The sequence below is a fragment of the Opisthocomus hoazin genome, chromosome 6, assembly GCF_030867145.1.
Source record: "Opisthocomus hoazin isolate bOpiHoa1 chromosome 6, bOpiHoa1.hap1, whole genome shotgun sequence".
In the NCBI taxonomy this organism is placed as follows: domain Eukaryota; kingdom Metazoa; phylum Chordata; class Aves; order Opisthocomiformes; family Opisthocomidae; genus Opisthocomus; species Opisthocomus hoazin.
The window spans coordinates 77,180,510-77,204,085 of NC_134419.1; the positions used below are offsets into that span (position 1 = coordinate 77,180,510).

A 23,576-nucleotide genomic window follows, 5' to 3' on the forward strand; every position below is an offset into this window, starting at 1 on the left:
ATGGGCTTGGCCGTGGCCAGCGGCGGGTCTGTCTTAGAGCCGGCTGGCGCTGGCTGTATCAGACACAGAGGAAGCTTCTCACAGAAGCCACTCCTCCAGCCCCCCGCTACCAAAACCTTGCCACAAAAACCCAGAATGAGTAGGAAAGTGAAATGCAATTACACTTACTGAAATGAGATCCAAATTTCTATCAATGCTTTTATTTTTGCTTAAAGAATCAAAAACAACAAGCAATGAGGGAACTGACCTACAGAAGGTAATAGTTCCTTCTCTCTCTATTTCGACCGATATTTGAAAACTGTTTTTATTACAGCATAGGTGAAACAACTGTATTCAGCAGTGCTACTGAGAAGGTACAGAAGAGACCAGAGGTAATGATACCACATAGTCAAGAGATGAATTTTTTTCCCGTGTCTTAGGAAAATCAAAGCCTATGTATTAAAATATCCATTTTGATTTGAAAATTAAGAAACCCACAACAATATTTTAGAAGTTAAATACAAAACAGTAGTAAATATGCAAAACAGAGTTGATAAGCAGAGCGATGAGGCAAAAGAACTAAGTATAATAGTTGATTTTTAAAATGTCATTCTTTGTAATGCTTGGCTTCCCCCCACCCCCTGCGTGTGATGTGTTGTCGGTCTGAACGGGACAGCTATGCAACATCGTGAGATGGGACCACCTTACACAGTATCGTTGAATTTAATTACCAAAGCATCAAAAAGGCAATGGCACTGGAAGGCCTGATATCCACCTTATTACGTACGAACCATATTGTGTCTGAGGAAAATGAGGTCACAAAAAATTACAGTTTTATGATATACAGTACTTCTTCGGTAAGAGGACTTGTCCAACGTGAATAATCCTCTTTCAGCACAGATTTCTCAACGACTTCAAACAGTAACGTGAAAAATGAAATTACAGTACGACTGCTAGCACTGAGTGATACTTTGGTTAAATACACACGTTACACATCTGTGTACAGATATCGGGCATTTCACCATGTTCCAGATCTCTTTTTTACCCTGACAGATTCATTCAAAAGTTTGTTATGAACTGTTGAGATTGAGTTGTTTATACGTTTGGCTTATCCATGAGTATCAGCACTCCTTAAAGACGAGATCAAAACTAAAAACTCTACATAGGACCAATAGAGCAGAATTATTCAAGTTCAGTGAAATATTACAAAAAAAGGCTTCCTTTTTAGGAAAACTCAGCTATGGTTAAAATATCTACTACAGTGCACTGCACTGTAATAAATATTCATCATAAATTAATAATTTACAAGTACCTGAGCAAGTATACAGAGCACCATAGCACAGCACAGCACCAAAGGCAGTAGCTCAGAATTCTTAAAAATAATGCTGTTTTAAACATTAAAAATTCTAAGTATTGTCATAAAAATGAACTCCAGCTGGAGTTTAAAGATAGTGCAAACTTCTGTCTTCACTTTTTAAAACAAAGGCGTCCGATTTTCTGGTCATTTCACATCAGCAGTGTTGCTGGACCTGGATACCTGTGGTGGATGCTTAGGAGCAGGTCTGTTGGAAAGAAAGAAAACAGCAAGTTGTTATTGAAACTTCTGTTAGTTCTGACTGGCAGCATCATGCCTGAGGCACGAAGATGAGTAGTAAAACTTTTTTGAGAAGAGTTGTCCAAGCTAACATCGGACAAGTAGCATAGGACTCCCATACTGAAAGGAGATACTGTGTGCAGAAGTCCCATCAAGAAGCACAAGTGGAACCAGCAGACTCCTTTCTTCAGTCCAGGTGTTCATCGCTGCCCGGCAGCGGGGTAAGCTAGCTCAGCATTTCAGGTGTTGTTCTTTAAAGTCTTTATTTCTTTGGGTGCTCATCAATTTTGCACCTGTTTGAAAATGCTATTTAACGCTGTAGCGTAGCAGTTGGTTTCAAAAAGTTGTAGTCAGCTTGAAATATTACTGCTTTTAGAATATCTTGCTAGAATGGGCAGCCAGAAGCTTAACCAAAGTTCGCTCTTGCAGTCTTTTTGCTAGAAGTATTAGGAAACTAACTTGATTCTATTTTTAATTTTTCTGAGCAATACTAAGTGCCTCACTAGTGGAATTCCTGCAGCTTAAAATACTACTTTTATCTTCCTTGGAGCTCACTTTTTATATGTAGGAAACTGAAGAATATTGGGTAAGAAAAAATCATTGACTATGCCCATGAACATTGGGCATAGCTATTTCACTTCCAGATAATTTTTTTCCAGCATCCTTTTTTTTGAAGTGCACAATTTGTGTGCTTTCTGAATGTTTTGGGTGTTATTTTCAGATGATAAAAACTGATGTTCCATTGTGAAATGTGTGAATGGAAAATTGCTTTTACTGGTTGTTGATCTTAACAGCACTCCGTTCTTAGCCTAATTCTGTAGGTGGTCTGAGTAGGACATTTTTTTCTGCTAGAGCTTTGTTTCTCTTGAAATTGGTGCTTCTTAAACACTTTATTTTGCAAGGAAGTGTAGTTATTGGGCCGTTTTTGTAAATATACAGTCAGCTGTTTACAGCCAAACCTTCGTATGTAGTATAAATTCCCATAGTTCTGTGGAAGGCAGTGCGGTTGTGCTGATACGCTCCCAGTGAGGGTCAGTTGGACCCTGTGTGCTTTTATACAAGCGAATAGCAAACGGTTGTTGCGTAGCTCTCGGTAATAGTTACAGCACAGCACAGTCACTCGGGACATTTTAGACCTGCTATAAAATCAAGGCATTTTGATTAGGAGCACTAACCTTACGGGCGTAACGTGAGGCAGAGCTTTGGCGTGCCCGGGCACTGCTGCGCATGCACTGCTACAGCGCACTTTGCTCAGAGGGTCTGCGGGTAGCGGCTTCCGAGGAGGGCTGGGCTTGCGGTGTCCCTGCTATCAAACATAAGGCTGTATTAGTCTTTGGAGCTGACACAACGTACTTAACATAGCAACAACTGAGATAAATTCAAGATAAGTTCGGAGTAGTTGTGAGCAGGTATGTTTAAATGAGTAAGCTGTAACTTATTTTTAATACACCAGCACTAACTTATTTTTAATAAACCAGCACTTATATTTTAAAACAAAGGTTTAATGCTACATTTGAATGATATTGTTTCTTTTGCTTCTTTACTCTAGAAATTCTGGATGCATCTATATTGGAGTTAATGATTAATTGGTGGTAAATGAAAACAACATAGACTGATTACATAACACTGTAAAAGTAGTTCTACAGAAAGATGGAAATACTAAAAATGACTTTATAATGCAAATTCAGATGGCCACAAAATCAAACTGTTCGAGTCCAGTTTGAATTGGTAGGATCTGTGGAATTTCTTTTAGAGAGGCTGCTGTGCTTTCATTCTGTGGAATTAAATGATTCATTAATAAAGAACAGAAGTCGTCTGCTGTCAGGGATGAGCTAACGTCTCTTCTGTGTGGTCCCTGAAACATTGCAAAAATGGTAACAAGTCTATTTGTGGTCTTCATTAGGAAGAACTGGGATAGATTAAGTGACTTGCTTGGGGCACACAAAAACTCTCCAACATATCCAAAACCTCACTTCAGATCCTTCTACTATTTGTACTGCATAGTCATACTTTTTCTAAGTAATTTTTACTCTTTACTATTAGTTTGCCATGACCATCGTTAGTAAAGTTGACCAAAAAGAAACAAGAAGAGCCTACAAGCATAATCTGGTTAAAGATCCCTTGAAAGATGTAATCGAAACAAGCACAGGCATGAATTGCTCATGAATAAAGTACAACTTTTCATTAGTTGTTTTGAGGATCCCTTTGTTTTCTTACTTTTCATGGCAAATGTTTGCTCTTTCAAGAAGAAAATACAGGCTGGCTATCAGTAGGCATTTTGATAAAGAAGAAAACATGAAGCTTAAGCAAACCTCGTATGTAGCCATTGAAAATTTACCACAAACTAGATTTTAAGGCTGTATACAATGTCCCTTTTCTTTTTCACTGTCGACATAACATGTACCGGTTCTTGGGTGAATGACAAATACTTTGTGCACTGAATTTCTTACTCATACACATGCGCATGTTTTGAAGTAAAATATTCCAATGTGGAACAAGTTGGATCACAGCAGACACTGACACTTTTAAAAAAACTGAATTATCTCTACAGTAAAATATAAACTTAAGTTGCTTCTCTAATAATTTTTTAGAAGCCATAATGTTGATTACATGGGAGAGCATATGCATCACCACCTCAAGTGTGACAGCATTTAAAAACAAAAAAAGTTGTAACAAATGCAAACCCATCAGTGTTATAAAGACAGCAAACAACGAACGCATCTTTGAACATCCTAAAGACTTCATTCCCTTGACTGTCTTCACAGGAGGGGCCTTTTCCCTCAAGTATTCTGACATGATTAATCACATGAATTAGTCTGATCACTTCAGTATTCAGCTGTTTGCTTGATCAGCCTCTAACTGTTGTTGCGTGATTTGTATTTACTCTTCAACTGGCAGAATGCTTCGGTGCCGTAACTGGAAGAGGAACTGATCCAGGCTCAGCAGTCTAGAGAAACAAAGGTCTGAAGAGCTTCAGATCTGGTGAGGATGAATGAATGAAAGGAGAGGAGAACTTTTCTTGTTTATTTATTTCTGTTTATTAGCTGTTCCTATGGCTAATCACCGCCTGCCACACCTGATAGTAAGGAAAGATCGACTTCCCGAGAAGCTCAGAGCAGCTAAGTACTGATGGGACCCCAGCAGTTGTGTTTTTCCCCCTTTTGGCAGGGGAAGCTGGATGAAACGGCTAATCTATACGTGCTGATCTGGAACAATTCTTCAGCTGGGGAGTAAGCACGCTCTCATGGTTGAGCATTATGATATTCTTTGATGCCTAAGCCAAACTTCTTTCGGTCCTCCTATTCCAGAAGAAACATCCATGTGAGGGGGTATGTTGAAACAGCGATCCAACTATAAACATAACTGTGATGGGTAGACAAGGCCAGCGCCTGATTTCTTCCCTCTGCCCCAAGCTTGTAAGAATGTCATCCTTGAGTTAATATTACTCAGGAGGAAGCAGCAAAGTGGTTTGACAAAGTCTACTGTGGCAAGCTGGTAAGAAACGGTAAAAGAAAGAACAAAAAGGGAGGGAATTCAGATAAAAATGGAGATGGAGAATGTATAATGGCTGAGATGAAGCAAAATGGAGGAGCAATTCATAGAAGGGAGACGCCAGCATAGGAAAATGCCATCAGGAAAACATGTGTCCTTAGAAGCAGAGGCAAAAATATTTCAAGAAATAAATTTCCTCTCTGAACTGATTTCAGGATGGTCTTTAAAATTCTTTATGTGACTCAGGAGAATCCAAATTGATAGAGCTTTGTTTGTGAACATGTTTGGAAGCTTGCTGTAGCCTTTGATGTCCTGGCAAGTCCCTAGCACAGCTCACAGTACCACCATGGCTGTGCTTTCCTGCTTCATTGCTGTCTCTGTTCTCCCAGCCCATTATTTTTTCCGCTACAGAGCTTCAGCTCTTCAATAGCAGCTTATGGATAGATTTCTTTGTCCAGTTTTATGCATTTATCGCATTCAGTCTTTGTATTTGGAAAAGTAGTGTTTTAAATATTGTTATGATCTCGTTTTGCAGCTCTGCTAGGAGGAAAAACATGATTCTCATATTGAGCAGCTACAAAGACAGCAGGTGCATGAAGCGTCCATTTTTTTTCACGGATACGTCTTTCAATAAGCAACCAGAAAAAGGTTCTTGCCTGAACTGGGTTGGGTGAGAAAGGGCGTCTCCCTCAATCTATTTAGATGGGAACTTATTTTGTGTTAGCCCTAAAGCCAGTCGGAGGTGACATAGGAGAGGCATTAGCAAGAATAACTGTGGCAGAATGAGCAGAAGGTGAGCCCAGCTCCATTTTACCAGGGAAAAAGTAAAAATACCAAGCTATATTTCCTGTAATAAGGATAACCTGTAAAACACGAGATACGTTTTGGTAATAAAATGATGACGGTATCAGAGGCAGCAACTGAATGTTAACAGCAACAAAACCAAGAAGCAGCGACAAAATGGGCACGCGTGGACTGAACCCACAGTTAGTATAAACCTGCACCATTTCCTTGATTTCAATGGTGCTGTGCTGATTTATATTGACTGGTAATCCGGCCCGTAAATGAAGTATGTTTGCTTTGCGAGAGCATCCAAAAGAAGGAAAAGCTCTTTATCAGTCGAAAGATTGTTAAATATGGAACTTGGCAACAGTTCATTTGCCAAGTGGGTTTTTTTTGGGTTTTTCTTTTGTTGTTGCTTCTTTACAACTGAAATTTTATCACAAAATACTAATCCCTTCATTGCTGTATCAACAGCCACTAGAGGGGAAGAGAGTTGTCTTGGAGTCTATGTAGTAGCGAGCGGAGGCAGCAGGGAGGTAGCTGGTGCTGAACTACCCCTCTCAGGAGGGAGAAGCGGGAGGCGTCAGCTGTGGAGCCACAGACTCAGCGATGTTCTTCTGCAGCACTGTACGGCAGTGCTGAGCATCTGGATGATATTACAAATGTAGCAATGATTTTTAAAGTGCTTCCTCTTGATGACCTGATAGATGCGCTTCCAAGAGAGTGCTGAAGCAACAGATTAAGGAGTATCTATACACGCCAGACCAAAGCTATTCTCAAGTTAATTTACTTCTTCCAAGCTTTGAGGGAGTAAAATTGTTAACTTCAGAAAAGATTTTCTTCCCAAACAGTCTTTTCTGTGTCCCTAGGGTATAAAAAGTAGCTGTTTCTGACAATCACGAATGGAGGTTGTGGACATAATTTTGACAGAGGCCACCCTTGCTTGTGCACTAGGTTGCCGTGAGTTGATCCCCTGTTTGTCCCACTTCTGTTTCGTGCAGCAACGGAAAGTTGAAGACGGTGATATTTTGCCTGATGGAGTAACCGTCACAATTAATTTGAGCTGCCGAACTGAAAAGCTTTTTGGCAGCTTCAGATTTGTCTGTCTCTGGTAATGGATAGATCTGGTACTCTACCTTGCACTTTATGTGGGATTTGAAGGGGAGGGCACTTAGTAACATGAACTGTAGTGGTGCATTAGGCTGCTTTGATGTGTGATGACAGGCTGGGGCAGATACAGACGCACCATCAGAATGAGAAATGGTTACTTTTGCTTGGAAAGCCTTTTCTCCATCTGTCTTCTGCTAGCAGCAGACAACGTAAGCTTATAAGTTGCTAAAATAGCAGAAATTACTTTTTTTTTTTAAAGATCTCTTTGATTAAGAAAGAAAAAAGCACTTGTACTTAAAAATCTTAATTTTGACCACTGTGAAATATGCAGAATGTTTTAAGGAATGCAAGAAAGTAAACAACTAAACCATTGGAGCTAAAGACAAAGGCAAGACAAACCAATACGGCTTCAGATTTTGCAGAAAATTGATTTTAGAAAGAATCAATATTTCCTCTGAAATGGAAAACAAAAGATGAGCAAGATTGGAAAGGGAAGAAGAAAAAGCTTAAATACTTGAAAGCAGTTAATAAACTGTCCACACTTACAGAAGTTGGTTTGAGTGATTCGATGTTCAGACTCAGACAAAATTAAAACTAGATGCACTTTTTCACCTGTCATAGGATGTAAGCACACTGCCATGGCAGTTTAGCACGTTTGGTTTCTCTCTTCTTTTTACAGCCACCCTTCAAAGCACTGCACTTCAGCAACAGCTTCTCATAGCCATATCTTCCTATAAATCATTGGGAAGATGCCTCCGCGTAGCTGACAAGGTCACTGCAGGAAGAAGGTGCTCTGTCCTTGGACATGCTCGCAAGGGTCAGATGGGCACAGCTGCCCAGGACACAGCTATCTGAGTATGCATTTGCAGTGCGTGCATCCAAACCAATGTGATACTCATTTAAGATAGCTTGCTGATAACGACATTCACTTCATCTTAATGTTGTACTATACCCAGAATAGCATAATGTCTACAAAACAGAAATAGCTGGATGCCTGATTCACAGAATCACAGCATGGTCGGGGTTGGAAGGGACCTCTGTGGGTCACCCAGTCCAACCCCCTGCCGAAGCAGGGTCACCCAGAGCAGGCTGCACAGAACCACGTCCAGGCAGGTCTTGAGTATCTCCAGAGAAGGAGACTCCACAACCTCTCTGGGCAACCTGTGCCAGGGCTCCATCACCCTCAGAGGGAAGAAGTTCTTCCTCATGTTCAGACAGAACTTCCTCTGCTTCAGTTTGTGCCTGTTGCCCCTTGTCCTGTTGCTGGGCACCACTGAAAAGAGTCTGGCCCCATCCTCCTGACACCCACCCTGCAGATATTTATAAGCATTTATTAGAGATGCTCCAGTCCCCTCATCATCCTCATAGCCCTCTGCTGGACTGTCTCCAGTAGCTCCTCATCTTTCTTGAACTGGGGAGCCCAGAACTGGACACAGCACTGCAGGTGGGGCCTCACCAGGGCAGAGTAGAGGGCGAGGAGAACCTCCCTCGACCTGCTGGCCACACTCCTCTTGATGCACCCCAGGATCCCATTGGCCTTCTTGGCAACCAGGGCACACTGCTAGATTCCTTTGCTTAGACACAGTCATGCTATCAATGAAGCCATAAGAGAGAAGCCAGGGACAAGAAAAGAGACAACATACTATAGACAACTGCATAGACAACTTCATCTACCCTGAATATCGCCTCAAGATGCATCTTATTACAAAAAATAAAGGTTACCAGCTCTGTGCAAACATTGCAATGAAAGGCATGTCTACATGAAGTAGTGTGGGTAATTACAAGTCTGCTTTTCAGATCTGTGCTCTGGGGAAAAAATATCTAATTGATGCACCCCTCAGCAGAACAGGAGCCCATCAAGCTAATATACCTTTTGCTCTCGCGCAAGACATCTGGAGCTTGGCTGCCTAAACTATATCCCTGTATTTGACATCTTGATAACAGACCGTACAGTTCCCCCTCTGGTTGGGCAGCTGGCAAGATGAGCCTGTGTTTGCCTGCAATACGGTGCTTGTCTATACTGGTGTGTCTTTTGGGTGGTGAAAGGAGAGTTCAGGATCCTAGATTTTAGGATCACAGCCTCAGTTGGCATAAACCGATATAACCTTCGTGAGCAAAATAGGAAATTTAGATGTCCTTATGAAATTATCCACACCACATTTGTAAACTTCTACAAAGTATAAAGGAAAGACTGTGGAAAAAGGCCAGTATGAAAGATGAGAAAACACTTCATTCCTATTCTCCACATGCAGATACTCACGCACTAAATATTAAATAGAAGGGAAGCTAAATGAAAATCTGTGGTTACCTGGGCCAGCCTCAGCGAAGGGTGAGCTGGCAAGGGTCTTTCAGGCACAGCTTGGTGACACGGCAGCTGGGGAAGGGGTGGCAGGACTCGCTGTGGTGTTTTTAATCGTGGCAACTCGTGCGTCTTCACAGGGTTACTAATGTCAACGATCTGATATGGCAGTGGTCTTCTTGGACCGTCTCTCTGTAAGAAAAACCCCAACCCAAAGTTACGAACTTCAGGAGTTGACGTAAGCAGTGCTACTTTAACATCTATGTTATTCGCTTGCTTTTCTCTCCTACTCTGCTTTCATCTACCTTCAACACCTCTGCAACCAGGGAAGCAATTAACAGCTTCCAGAGTCCTGCTGAAGCACTTCATCCTTCTGGTGTAAGCTGGCTGGCTCTGTCCTGCAGACTAAACTATTTCTTTTCTGCGCTTGACATCTCCATCAGTCTAAAACTTGGGAGCCATAAATGTATTTTGAAGCCTACATCTTCTCCCGTTTTACATACTGTTAGTTGTACATGATATTAAGAACATGTAAGAATTGTCTTATTATAAGTTACTTAAATGATATTCAAAATACATAAAGTTCCCCCCACCTCCCTTTTTTTTAAACTATTTAGGGACTCACTTTTTGTATGTTTGTGTTTTGTGGCTTCATGATGCGATTTTTACTGAGAGACGTGGTATGAACGTGATTAGGCTCAGATGAACTGGAATGTCTTGCTGGTCTCACAGACCTGCAACGCAAACATATATTTTTTTGACCACAACATTCTGGTTTACAATATCTTTTTTTAAATGGTAGCCTCTTTTCAGAATGAGATTTTGCAAGGACTTTCTGACTTTTTATGGTAAACAAGGAAAGTAAACATAGTCTAGTGCTCCTCCAAGAATGAAAATAAATATTGATTTTTGGAAACCAATAGTCTGTTAAATTAGCTTCTGCAATCTGTGGAAATGCAGCTTGGTAATACCCAAGAGACTATTCTAATGAAGCCAGCATTTAAACCGTAATGACCTCAAATATGAAAGTTTCATCTTCCTCGGCTGAGTTGGGATAGAAGGCCATGCAGTATAATGAAACTATTTCAAGCATATGAAAATAAAGGCAATGCTTCCTTCACTTCTTCATGTTTTATCATGAAAGAAAAGAGGTATATAGTCAAACCAAAATCTACGTTATTTACTGACAGTCAGTAAAGTTAAACCGGGAAAAGCACCGCTGTTAATACTCGGTGAATAAATTTTGTTAAGGCTGGCTCTTTCCACCATATTCACACCATTCTGAGATGAATGTCAAGATGAGAGCTGCCATGTTTCCAGCTACTTTCTACCAATACCTATTAGAGTATAATTAAGGAAAACAATCATACCTTAGTTTCTCTATTGTTGTCTTTTTACTTGTGAACAACCATCTCATGAAAGTCTTCCTTTTCAGATACACGACTGATCCAGCAATGATAAGGCACAGAATGGTTATCAGCACTCCTATGGTTAAACTCTTCTTATCTGCAACAAAAGATGCGGAGTTAACGTCTATCAAGAGCCAGCTTTACTGCAATGTGTTGTGTACATGGGGCAGGACATTGCTGCCTGGCCTGGGCTTCTGACTGCGGTGCAGGCGAAGTGGATAAACTATGAATTAAAGACTAATAAACTCTCGTTTCTTCCAGCCTGACGCTTGAATTTTGGCCTGTTTTAAAGTTATTTCTTTAACGTTGGGGAAAAATTGGTCAAAATATAACACTGTAGGTCCCTTCCAACTGAACTATTCTATTCTAGTCAGGTATGTCTAAGCAGACAGCGGCCGAGGGGTGGGAAGAAAAGGGACAGAAATGCCTGGATTGTGGTTTGGTGAAGTGCAAACTTTTACATATTCTGTCCCTCAAACATAAGCAGTAACCCTAGCTCCTTTAGTACCAGATTTTGAGGGTTTCGTTGTGCTTTAGTACTGGGCAAACAGTCTGAAATCTGGACTACTGTGGTCCAGCCCAGACAGCTGTCGAGTTGAGTCTGGAGGCAAGCGAGGAGCTGAAGGAAAGCCTTCGGCAGCAGCGCTGAGTGCTCTCGGAGGGATGCTCTGCTTAGCAAGGGGCCACAGCCTGCCGTACTTGTTCCAGTTTTCAGAGTGATTGAAGTCCCTTGCTGGGACCTCAGTGAGGCACAATAGCGAGACAAACCCTGGCTAGATGACTTGCAGCTGAAAGCAAGCCTTCTTTTTAGGACGAGGTAAGCAGCAGCTCTGATCGTTGTGGAGACGCGATACGATCATTGCCTGGAGGAGAGGCTGTTGGAACTCTCCAGCACTGCTGACCGAAAAATGCACACTCCCGCAGCAGGAGAAACATCTTTAATCTTTGCTCTGGTAACCTTTCATCGCTATCTGAGTCTTCTCCTGACTGATTGTCAGCCAGCTGGCTCCCCTCTCCTGGTCCGAGCTCATGCGGGTGCAGGGGAAGAGAGTCGGCAGCGCTGATGGAACAAACTGCGCGTGGGGCTGGACGGGGCATGGAGCGCTACGCTCTGTAACTCTTCGTACTGCCAAATGGTAAATCCCTCGCCACCTCTAAAAGATTAATAAAATTAATGCGCTACGGTTACGCAAGTTTAATGAATTAACATCTCTACCTAACAATTAAATATTTAAGGCTTCTTTGTAAGAAAAATACAGTGTGTCAAACACATAGGTTTATTCTAAGTCAGCTGGGTAAAATCAGTTACTAAATACTAATGAGACCATGTGCCTTGTTTGACTAAGATGAAAGTATTTTATTGAGCTAATCCTTCTGTAATTTGATTTGGAGATGTGCAAACTACTCAGCTCATAACCCACACCACCCAATCAAGTGTTCATATTTAAATCCAAGTGTCAGCGATAGAAAATTAGGTCCTCTAGCGATTTCCATTTTCGTTTATTATCAATATTATGGAATGTAACACTGTCTTTAGAGAAAAATGGTGAAACTACCACACTATATTCAACTATTGTTAAAACAATTTTCTGTTAAATTGAAGTGTTGGCTTCTAAAACACGAAACGCAAGTATTATCACAGATGTCCTATATTTTTTTCTCCAGTTTGTGTTGTCTGTGTAGCGTGTTAAGACATTTTGTAGCTCCCTAGACTCTTAGCTTTCAGGTAAGCTGAAAAAGGACTGTAACGCTTCAGCACAAATCTTAAAAGAAAACATTCAACACACAAATAATCTCACTTGTTCAGTGCTTGAGCATGGTTTCTCTGCTGTCTTACTGGCTGGTAGGAATTTAAAAATAGAGACCTGTTAACACTGAAATCGTGACGAAATGCTTTGTCATGGAAACGATCACGACGTCATAAATCCAGTATTGCAATTCACTGCAGGATCTGGCATGTAGAGAATGCAATCCATTTTGGTCCTGAACAGTATTACTCATATGAAAACATGCAGATCATTCTCCAGCAAGTTTTAGCTTATGTATGTACGTGAGTAGACTGCTTGTCCTGCCCCTTGCTCAGACATAAATCAGAAACATCTCTATGGAAGTCACTAACGTTACAGTACTCTGGAGAAAAATTGGCATGTGATGATTATCAAATCCTATAAAATTCACAACGTGTAGAAATAATTCTTTCTGAGGTTGGCCAAAGGTGAACTAAGATACTATAGCCAACTTTCTGCAGACTGAATAAGCAGAAATTGAAATACAAATTATAGAAAATGCACGTCTCCTACTACTATTGTACGTGAGAGCAACTTCTGGTAGATGTGTGGAAGCTATTTATAAAATGTAGCTTTAATCTGATATGGTCAGAAATCTACTTTTTTCCACAGTACAAAAGATCCTCCTCAGAAGCACCATATCAAATATATTTTTGATTATGCAATAATTTTGCATTTATAATCTTTGCACTACCCACTCTTCATTAGGCACGTAACTACAGGAGCAGGTTGCGTAAGATAAGCTAGTTCTACCCTGATGCACACAGTGGAGAACCCTGGAGCTTGGCATATCTCAAGGTGAATCCAAGAGTACTGCAACGTTCATCTACCACGGCAACAGGATTAGCTCAAGTGTGGGAATTAGCTCCTCATCCTCAGCTTAAATCAATACCATTTCCTACTTATTACAGTTAGCTACTAAACTAGTCCATGTGTCTTAAAAAGAAGAAAGAAAGGCGAAGAAAGAAAGGCGAAGAAAGAAAGGCGAAGAAAGAAAGGCGAAGAAAGAAAGGCGAAGAAAGAAAGGCGAAGAAAGAAAGGCGAAGAAAGAAAGGCGAAGAAAGAAAGGCGAAGAAAGAAAGGCAAAGAAAGAAAGGCAAAGAAAGAAAGGCAAAGAAAGAAAGGCAAAGAAAGAAAGGCAAAGAAAGAAAGGCAAAGAAAGAAAGGCAAAGAAAGAAAGGCAAAGAAAGAAAGGCAAAGAAAAGAACCCACCCGGACCACTGTGCCTTTAGTTACGCAACAACATTGATGTGCTCAGCTAGCCTTGGTTTTGCTTCACTGAATTTTCAGGTTGGTGCCAATGTATTTGGATTAAGTGATTTGATTTACTGACTTATTTCCCAATCGTGTAAGCTCATAGTTTACAAGACAACACTTTGTATTTCCACTATTTATCACGGCAACAAGAAGTAAAGCATGAGTTATTACTAACCCGCTTGCCTAATTGGCCCGCTGTCCATGCTGCCACCGAACCCTGGCTTGTCACAGTAGGGGGGGGCCCAGTCAGCCTCGCAGTGACAGTTCTTCTTATTGTTGCAGACCTGCAAACCAAGACAAATGGTGAGAAGGATTACCCTAAACATCTGAGAACAGCACTGGCTGATAAGGCCCCCTAATCAGACAGTGGCACATCTGAAAGAAAGAAAACTTAGGGAAGAGCAGAGATTTACTGCTGTCTGCCTGTTGGCACAACTAAGAGGGCACAGAGCAACTCTGAGTGCAAGACACCATGGAGCACCAGGGATGCTAAAAGAGCTTTGTTTATTTGGCAGGTAATCTTTTGAGTTGCGCCAGCTGCCAACTTCAATAATATGAGGATAATCACACACCTCTTAAGTCTTGTTCTCTCTTTGCCTCCAGCAGCAACATTATCTGCTTCCTAACTTCTGTTCCTTCTGCCTCCATGGGAACAAGAGTCTCTCTACGCTGTTAATGGTGTAAAGCTTTGTCAGCCCACTTGAACACTCCTATCCATCAAGGGCTTGCACCAGGCTGCATGCTGGTCTCTCCCCTGCTCAGATCCCCCAGCTCTCAGACGGATCGGTTGCTGGAAGAACACCTGAACCCGGAATCAGGGCTGAGGAAACCCTCCCTTCGATAGCACACCTGAACTGCCTAAAAGGATACAAGTCCTCAGTAGTTTTAATCCAAGTTAAGGAACAACCAGCAAGACCTGATTTACCAAATGCTCCCTGCAGAATAAGAGAGCTGCAAAGGACTGGAGAACACCATGAACATCAGCCTGTTGCCGCTGCACAGAGCAGAAGGAGCCTGGTTTTCCCTCGGGGAGGTCCCACAGTTCCTAGCACCCATCAACAGAAGAGCTGCTTTATATTGCCTTTCACTGCCACCCAAGGAGTGGCTGTGGCTGACACAGAGGCCAAAGCTCCTTGCCGTATCGATGGACTACAGGAACTGAACAGGTAAAAAATGTTGTTGCCCAGGATGGAGATGGCACAGTCACGTGCTCAAACTGATTTTTAAATAAGGTTTTTGGGCTTGGTGCTAGTCGTCAATGCGGTCCTTAATTCTGTGCTAACACTGATCATCACAGATCTACCACCACCACGGAGAAACTACACAACAGATTAATAAATGTGATTCTGAGTGAGACACTGGTTAGCTCAGAGGAGTTTGTAAATATGCATTTTTCTGGCGAGGTCAGCTGGCAGGCTTTCAGAAGGACCATACCGGCTGTGTCTGCGGAGCATTAAATATCATTCACACAGATCAGACTGGCTATGGTCATGTAACATAAAGAAAAAAAAAATATTTACTTTTCAAAGAGAGCAAGATACTTAAAATATTATTTGTTAAGCATTATTTTTTAAATTCAAGAACTTCAGAAGTTCCCATCTACAGTTCCAGGAGTCATTTTTGTCTGCTCGGGAGGCAGCCGTCGTCACACAGACATGAAGATGCCAGTCCAGGCTGGTGCTCATTTCAGCGCTGCGATAACATGCAGCACCGGCACCACTGCTTGGTTTTTCGAATGCGGGATGATAAACTAAGTTAAAGCAAATTAAAACCCCTTCTCGGGAGAGGGCAGAGAATTTCCTGTGGCTTTTCCAGTGTGGTTGCCACAGCTTTTCACAGAAACAAACAGATCATTAGCAAATCAAGGCTAATAAAGCATAGCTTGACATAATTAACATTTTCATAAAATAAACTAGGTTTCAAAACACTTTGATATTATTAACATCTCAAGTTTTTCATCCTGCACGACTTTCATACCATAAAACTCATCAGGATGGTTTTACTTTATTTTAATACTCTTAGAAATGCTTTTCCATTTGACTCTCAAATCAAATGCATATTTTAACTTTGCTGTCTCCACAAACACTGTGTGTTTTTGAAATGATAATGGGAATTCTTCACGAGCGAAGGTTAGACTTAAAATTGCTTTGAAGATGACAAAATTCCTTTGTATCACAGACTGGTAATTAAGAACCAGATAATTACTACCTGATAAATATTTCTTTGTTAAATAAAAATAATTTCATTTCTTGCAGTTCATATAAGGGACACTGAGAATGGAAAGAATATAATAAAATGTACTGCAGTGACTCTGGCTGATATATTACAAACAGTCATAGATCCCAAAGCTATTATGTAAAATGATTTCTTGTCCAGTGTTTCTTGACTGATGGTAAAAAAAGTGTTCCTATAATGCTTACTCCACGTCCATGGCACTTTGTTGCACATTTGTGTACACCAAAAACACTTGTATTCTGGCACCGGCGATTGAGACAAATCTGCAAAAGAAGAGAAAAGGAGTTTTAATAGGGACAGAACTGCTGATGCTCCCAAGGCCTCCTGTCCCTCTCTGTACTTCTCCTCATCCATCAGCGGTTCTTCAGCAGTTAAAGATATCCCGACACACACGCCGCAGTGACAACGTTACACTGACACAAAGGTGAGGGCGCCAGGATTAGGCGTCGTCGTCTTCTTACACCTTTGTAATTGTTTTAGGTCCAAGGCTGTGGAAGTTGAGTTCTGCTCTTGGTCGGCATCCTGGCCAATACTGAATTTCAGACATAGTTCGTATATGGTAGATATGTTGAGCTTGTGTCAATAAACGCTCACAGTTTCACTGAAGTGGAATGAGTGGTGAGTCGCCGGGGTTTTTTTTTTTAGGCCAATTTAAAACCCAGTAATTTGCATTTTTTTCAGGACTAGGAGTCCATTGAGAGGAATTCTTTCATGTACCTGATCTGGCTGCATTCATGTCTTCACAGCAGCAGATGGTTCCTCAAGGAAAGGCTGGAGGCCCCTCGTGGTGTAAATTAGCATAGTTCTGTTCATAGCAATAGTGCAACACTTTCGCATGCTACTGCAGAACTTGGACTGTGACAACCTGAATGTTTAAGTGAGGTCATTGAGATATGTGGGCTCATCACTGTTCTTCAGCAAATCTGAGACCTTTCTAAGAGTTTTCCCAAGCTAAACATTATTTTTGGTGTCAAATACACACTAACCATATTTAAACTGCAATAATAACCTCATAGGAAATGGAATTAAACCAATAGCATATGCAAAGTAACAAAATTCAAATTTTTTGGTTTTCCACTCATTACAGGTAAATTTTACCTTGCCAATATAGCTGAAAATTGAGGTAAAGCAAGATTAGTACCATCTAATAATACCATCAAATAACCAAATGACTGATGAAGATGTCAGTATTGAGAAGTTGTCCTACTCAAAACTGACAAAAGAAGAAATTGGGACTGCAATAACTGTCACTATGCAATGTTGACCAAAAAAAAAAAAAAAAAAAAAAAAAAATCACTGCACAGTTTTGCTCATGTTTAACTGCAGTTCAGTTCAGTAGTACTAAAAGTCAGTCATAATAATTAGCACTAAGCAGGGAATAGTGTTGAAGGAGACGACAGGGATGCTTAATCAGGGCACTTATCCCCTGGGGAGAAGGAAAAATGGAAAGGAAATTAGAGTGAATTGGCATCAACATGCACACATGTAGAGAATATGGTCTGATTACAGCAGTATTCACAATTCAAATATTCATAGCACAGTAGCTCACAGAATTTTGATCACATTAAAATGGCTGCATTTCAAATTGTGTATCTTCCGCTTAGAAATCTCAAGAATATTTAAATTCATATTCTTAATCCGTAATACAAATGCACTAATGTCCTCAAAGTAAAACATACAATTTTGTACGTATTAGCCTGTGTATTCTATAGTGTGCATGTATATGATTAGATAGATTAGAAAGATCAAATACTCATTAGCAAAACATAATGGGGTGCTTTCCCAGCGTCAAAATTTCCTTAAAAAGACAATTTAGTACAGATTGACTTAGAAATGTTGTAAGGGTTGTTTTCCTGTAACAGAACTGTAGTTTCACTAGGGATGTATTTTAAACCTGTTCCCAATGCAGTGTGATAATCCAACATAATTCACACTCATTCAGAAATTCAGAGGCTTATTCGAATTTACCACAAATTATCAAAGCACTTTTTTTCCCCCTCTTTGCAAGTAATCCACTGAGGTTACGGAAACCTTCTTTATTTCAGTAGTTCTGGGACTCTTTTCTATTGCTTTCCCCCCATAAACTCATGGCTGTCTCTCACCTTTCTCTGTTCCTTTTCTCACAACAGAAAACCCAAGACTGAGACAGCCCTATGAAATCTGTACTACATTCACATCAGATAACTCACAAAGTTTGCAAAATATGATTGCAAACATCAGTTTTGGTGGCTGAACATCAATAATAACGATCCTGTCTGCAGAAAACCTCTAGCCTACATGGACAGATACTTGGGTCTGTCCTCAAAAAATCAGTTATAAACTTGAGCAACTTGTGTTGCATCTGAAAAACTGTGATCCAGAACAGCGTCCAAAAGAAGAAGGGAGTAAAAATCTGACTCAGTGTGAGCATGAGAAACTATTCTTTTTCTGGAAAACAAAAATCTCAAAGCAAAAAGCCAGTCAGTTTAGTACAGAATACTTGGCAGCATGAGGGCAGTGATGTTCTTGTTTGGAGCATTTCAGAAACTTACTTTTCCATCTTCACACTTGGTTCCTGACAGCACAAGACCAGGATCGGGCATATCATCACCCAAATACACGTGGGTGCCGCGACACAGAATCTTGCCACCTTCCTGAAGTGGGATATTAGTTTCTATGGAAACAGCATTGGTACCAATTACAGGTCGATTTGCTCCCCCTTGACACTGGATTTTTCCACATTTAGCATCTCTGAACGAAATAAACAAAACCAAAGATTAGTTCAATAACATTGTAAGCCCTCTCCCACCACCCTTGCATCTGTTCCTGTGTTTGCAGGGAGAGCCCCTACCTGGGTTCACATTTGGCAAAGGAGCTCTTGGAGTCCTTGCCACAGTTGCCGTACGGATCACCTGCAGAATTGACTCTCTCAAAGCAGATCCCAGGAGCAGGTTTCGCACCTGAAACAAAACCTAATCAGAACTTTCATCTCATACAAGGTGTTTTTAATAATTTTCTTTGAGCTCCACTGATGCTTTAGGGGAAGGGAAGACGTGATCTGCATGTTGATGAAGCACAACAAACAGTTGTGCTGGATCAGCATGCTAATTGCAGAGCCTGAATGTGAGGGGTTTCCACTGTTATTTGTCTCTCTTGGCAATGCTGAGCAATAGACAATGCAGAACTCATTATCTTTCAGAATTTCTCCAGATGATATCCCTCTAGTGAATCCTCCTAGGACACAAAAACTCCTAGCAAATGCCAAATCTACTTTGGTGAAGAAAGACAAAGGCCGGCTGGTAGGTTAACTCCCTTCTTCTTACAGGAGGCCGCGTGATTCTAGTGAAGCCAGACAAAATACTTTTCAAGAAAGGCCTTTTTAAGTGCAACTCAGACCAACAAGAAAACAGAAAAAAATCCAGTTGCAAACTAGAGTGCTGTGTGACTGTAAAAACACGACACGGCAAAGAGAATACGCTGCTGTTAGCTGAAGCTAATGTACTAGGGAGAGGAAGGGAACCCATCCCCACCTTAATCCTCAGTAAATCCATTCCGAGACAAAAGACTGACTTGAAAGAAGGGTTGTGTCTACCATGGTGGTAGAAGCAGGAATCTGGGAAGACAGGCAGCATCTGGTTCTTGTCTACTGTAGTCTTTTATGATGGAGAAATATCCTAACAGCAGAGGAACTTCCCTGGTGGGAGTAGGACTGGAAATATTTGTGCAGACAGATCTCTTATCCCTACGTTTTAGAAGTTAAAAGGTACTATTAGAACATCTACTCTAATGTCTTATACAGACAACCTCCCGTCCATTTTTTACCAGATTGTGACCAAGTATTGGATATCTTCTAAGGGAAGATACATGTGTTCATCTGAAATGTCTAAGAGCGGAGGATACACTTCCCCAGTTTGACTGTTGCAATGATTAATTTGTCCATGTATTAGAATTTAATCCCTTTGTTCTAATGTGAAGTGTGGCCTTTATTTCCAGCCCATAATAGCTGCTTCTTGAAAGATTAAGAGGCCCTTTGCTAGGGCCCTTTATGACCCCGTATTTTCTTTCCATGAAGATAATTAATAGCACAATCAAGTCATTGCCAACATTTGAACTGCTCCAACAGACAGCCTTGCTTTGAGAAGACGAGGTCGTAAGGCGATACACTGGCTAAAACTCATAACAGATATCTGCTGGATACATTTTTGTACTTTTGATAGCTCAGCCAAACTAAAACAAAAAGAACTGGCAACAAAGGATGTGATAGCCTAAAGGTTGAGAATATACCATTTCTACAATGTTCCCTGATCTTTAACAGAGACGGCATATCTGCGTTAATATTACATTTTCTCAAATGTTTTCAGCCACTTCCAAGTGCGTATGCCTCTAACTGTGGGTAAAAATATATAATTTATTTAAACCATCCTGAAGGTTTCATTTGAAAACCTTCAAAGAGGAACAAGGTTTAAAAATACAAAGGGGGTCAAATTCCTGGAGAAGAAAATACAAGTATGATTGTAAAACTTCCAGTTAGGGTGGATCTTTTCACTAATAACTCAGAGATTAAAGCCTCAATTAATTATCTGCATTTCACAGTCAGAAGCTTGACTAATACTATATACTGCTGAACAGCAATCTAATGCTATTAAGGACACAATATGAAAACTTTGAGGCTTAAGATAGAACCCTCTTTTCCTTCTAACCTTTTACACACTGAAACTGGAAAACTCAGAAAGAAAGTCACAGAAGGAACAAAATATGAGCTGCTGGTTCCCTGGAGAGCAGGGCAAGAGCTTGAAATTCTTTGGAAGATTATGATCAAGCTTGCTGAGTTCAGAATATTTCTCAAATCTGGAACTATTAAAAGGGACTTACACAGGATTCTTTCACTTCTTTTCATTAAACCACAAGCAATAATCAAAAAATCAACAAAAGCATCCAGACAAGGCACTGTGCAAAAAGCAAAAGTAAAATTTCCATTTTCAGCATGTCGATTCCTCCTCATCTATCCAGGGCAGGCACATTAACTATTCAGCTTGACACAAACATTAACATGTGCATACACTATGCCAGCTTTAGAAGGGACAGGGAAGGGAGAAAAAAACCATGCTGTAAGCAGGAGGCCAAGTAAAACTGCTTTTTCTCCCACATCTGCAAAGACTGACTTGCTCAGACCTGCCTCGTCAATAGAATAAGTTCTACCTCACCAACAGAATAATCCCCCCATCCAACTACCACGATCATACGCAATTGCCGTGGGTCTGGCTTCTTCTTGTCTGGGAGCCTTGTGCCCTGACTCGTTCAGCCCGTGCATCATCGCCATGACTGGAGGCTGAAGCCTGGAGATGTGTCAGCAGCAGCCCAGAGCACAGACACACTTTCCTGAGCAGTCTGGGGCTCCAGAAGCTGCCAAAAGCAAAATGAATGCTCATGTCCTGCGCTTTGACTGCAAGTGACCTGACAAAGGCTTATTAATAAAATGGTGTTAAAAAGAAAAATGGCTCACTGAAATACTAAGAGAATTTAAGGCATTTATCTCTCTCTTTTACCCAGTGAAACTTTTTTGGTTTGGTTGGTTTTTTTGGATGCAGAAGTCAAGTGTGCCACACATGATGGAAAGCAGCCTGGAGGAAGAAAAACACATCTGCAGCATCCTTGCAGGGCTCAGACAGCGAGCTTTAACTCCAACCAATAATACTTGACAAGAAAACAGATCTCATGGAGTACAAAAAATGCTCCCCTGCCAGGCTCGGAGCAGGCTGTGTATGAAAACACCTGGCACCCAATGATCATCTGCAGCTTGGAAACCAAAACCCTGCTTCAATTTCTGTCTTTGGTATCAAACCAAAGCACGTTGTTGCTTGGGATTTAGATGGCTGTTCCCTCTCCCGACTGGTTTCTCAAAATATTTGGACTTTTTTATAGATGAAAACATATCAGAATGTAAGAAGCTGAACAGATGGAGCTATCAAGTTAAAAAGAGGATTTCAAAGGATGCTTAAGGAAGAGAATTGTAATGTGTTTCTGGAGGAAACCCATTTATCATGATTGCACCATATAAACTGAAGCAGAAAGTCCTGTCTTTCTCTATTTTGCTACCTCTACAGGCAAAGGCAAAATGATTTGTGAAAGATTTCCAGTGGTTATTAAGTGCTCTGAGCTGGATGACCAGAGTTTATTTCACTTTGCTATTGATAATTATAGTATAGTGACCCTGTAATTAAGGTCCCGGCAGCCTTTCCACACCAGGCCTTATTCGAGGGATTAAATCAGCCATTTTAAACTGCAGAAAGTCAAAGCTCACCACTGCAGTTGTCAGCCTGGAGACTTTCCCCCCCCCCCCCCCCCCCCTCCAAACGTGTATATTGATGGGCCCACTTCTCTCCCTATACAGTTGCAAAAAAAAAAAAAAAAAAAAAAAAAGAAAGAGAGAGACGTTCTACGCTTTTGGAAGCGATAGAGAAATGCTGTGTCATTTCAGCTCAGTGCAAGACCTGCAGCAATGAGAAAATACCCTCACGGCCTCACGAAAGAGAGGAGAGAAATTTCTGACCATGGTGCTGATTCCAAGGACGGGGAAACACCCCGTGTGGTCAGGCTGACAGCCGAAAATAAAGATATTCCAATTCAGTTCCCAACATTGTCTCAAGACAGATTTTAAAATAAAAAAAAGTTACAGTGTTTATGGGTGCGGACGGGAAAAAAAAACCGTCTGAGGTAAAGACTGGAGGTTCCGTTGCTCAGCGTAGACCAACAAGCGCCACTAAAAACTGTATAAATAAATATAAGCATAAAAACTCATTTCTCTGTCACTTGCTTTGCACCTGGATTTTGTATCTCATTAAGTTTGTTTTACTGCACTGATGAGGCAAAGCAAACTTTCCACAAGCTCCCCTTGGCCTCTCTCTTCGTCCTGGTGATCCCTGTCGTTACATCTGTGCGAGAGCGAGATGGGGGTGAGCTCTTTTTCTTTGCATTTAAGGAGTACACGAGCTCACTAGCTCTGAAACCTTGGCTTAGTGCCTTTCCCGTCTCCAAAGGAGAAGGCCTGGCCATAAATCTGTGATGATCGAAGCAGTTTGATTTTACTGACTTCAAATCTTTACAGTGCTTGGACAAATGAGTATTTTTCCAAAAAAACAAGTTAGCAATGGTTTGGTCGGTGAACTTCTATGGGGAAGTCCATCTATTTTGCCTACAGGGTTGTACCTGGAAAAACTGCAAAGCTCTTCCACCAGTGACAGGCCTTTGTAATAAATATCTACATTAAAATTAACATTGTTCCCGCATAAACAAATGGCAATGTCTATGCAACAAATGCAAGTATGTTCTAATTATTACAGAATCCCAGAATCACAGCATGGTCGGGGTTGGAAGGGACCTCTGTGGGTCACCCAGTCCAACCCCCTGCCAAAGCAGGGTCACCCAGAGCAGGCTGCACAGCACCGCGTCCAGGTGGGTCTTGAATATCTCCAGAGAAGGAGACTCCACAGCCTCCCTGGGCAGCCTGGGCCAGTGCTCCGTCACCCTCAGAGGGAAGAAGTTCTTCCTCGTGTTCAGCTGGAACTTCCTCTGCTTCAGTTTGTGCCCATTGCCCCTTGTCCTGTCGCTGGGCACCACTGGAAAGAGTCTGGCCCTGTCCTCCTGACACCCAC

The 23,576-nt window shown here is 41.2% G+C and overlaps 1 protein-coding gene and 1 long non-coding RNA gene across 2 annotated transcripts in view; one reads left to right on the plus strand and one right to left on the minus strand.

Moving 5' to 3' along the window:
• Nucleotides 1-258: 258 nt before the first annotated feature.
• ADAM12 (ADAM metallopeptidase domain 12) overlaps nt 259-23,576 on the minus strand; it is a 191,560-nt gene continuing 168,242 nt past the window's right edge. Inside the window, exons 15-23 of the mRNA XM_075423915.1 lie at nt 18,776-18,884; nt 18,477-18,675; nt 16,131-16,208; nt 13,886-13,994; nt 10,628-10,763; nt 9,883-9,991; nt 9,267-9,449; nt 2,749-2,879; nt 259-1,541 (exon numbers count right to left, since the gene is read on the minus strand). Of these exons, the coding sequence (XP_075280030.1) occupies nt 1,481-1,541; nt 2,749-2,879; nt 9,267-9,449; nt 9,883-9,991; nt 10,628-10,763; nt 13,886-13,994; nt 16,131-16,208; nt 18,477-18,675; nt 18,776-18,884 (1,115 nt within the window). The 3' untranslated portion in view covers nt 259-1,480. The remainder of the gene's footprint in view (nt 1,542-2,748; nt 2,880-9,266; nt 9,450-9,882; nt 9,992-10,627; nt 10,764-13,885; nt 13,995-16,130; nt 16,209-18,476; nt 18,676-18,775; nt 18,885-23,576) is intronic.
• Nucleotides 4,447-10,852, plus strand: LOC142361676 (uncharacterized). Its single transcript, XR_012764322.1, has 3 exons — nt 4,447-4,555; nt 9,398-9,495; nt 10,693-10,852. It is a non-coding gene; the product is annotated as an uncharacterized LOC142361676 (long non-coding RNA).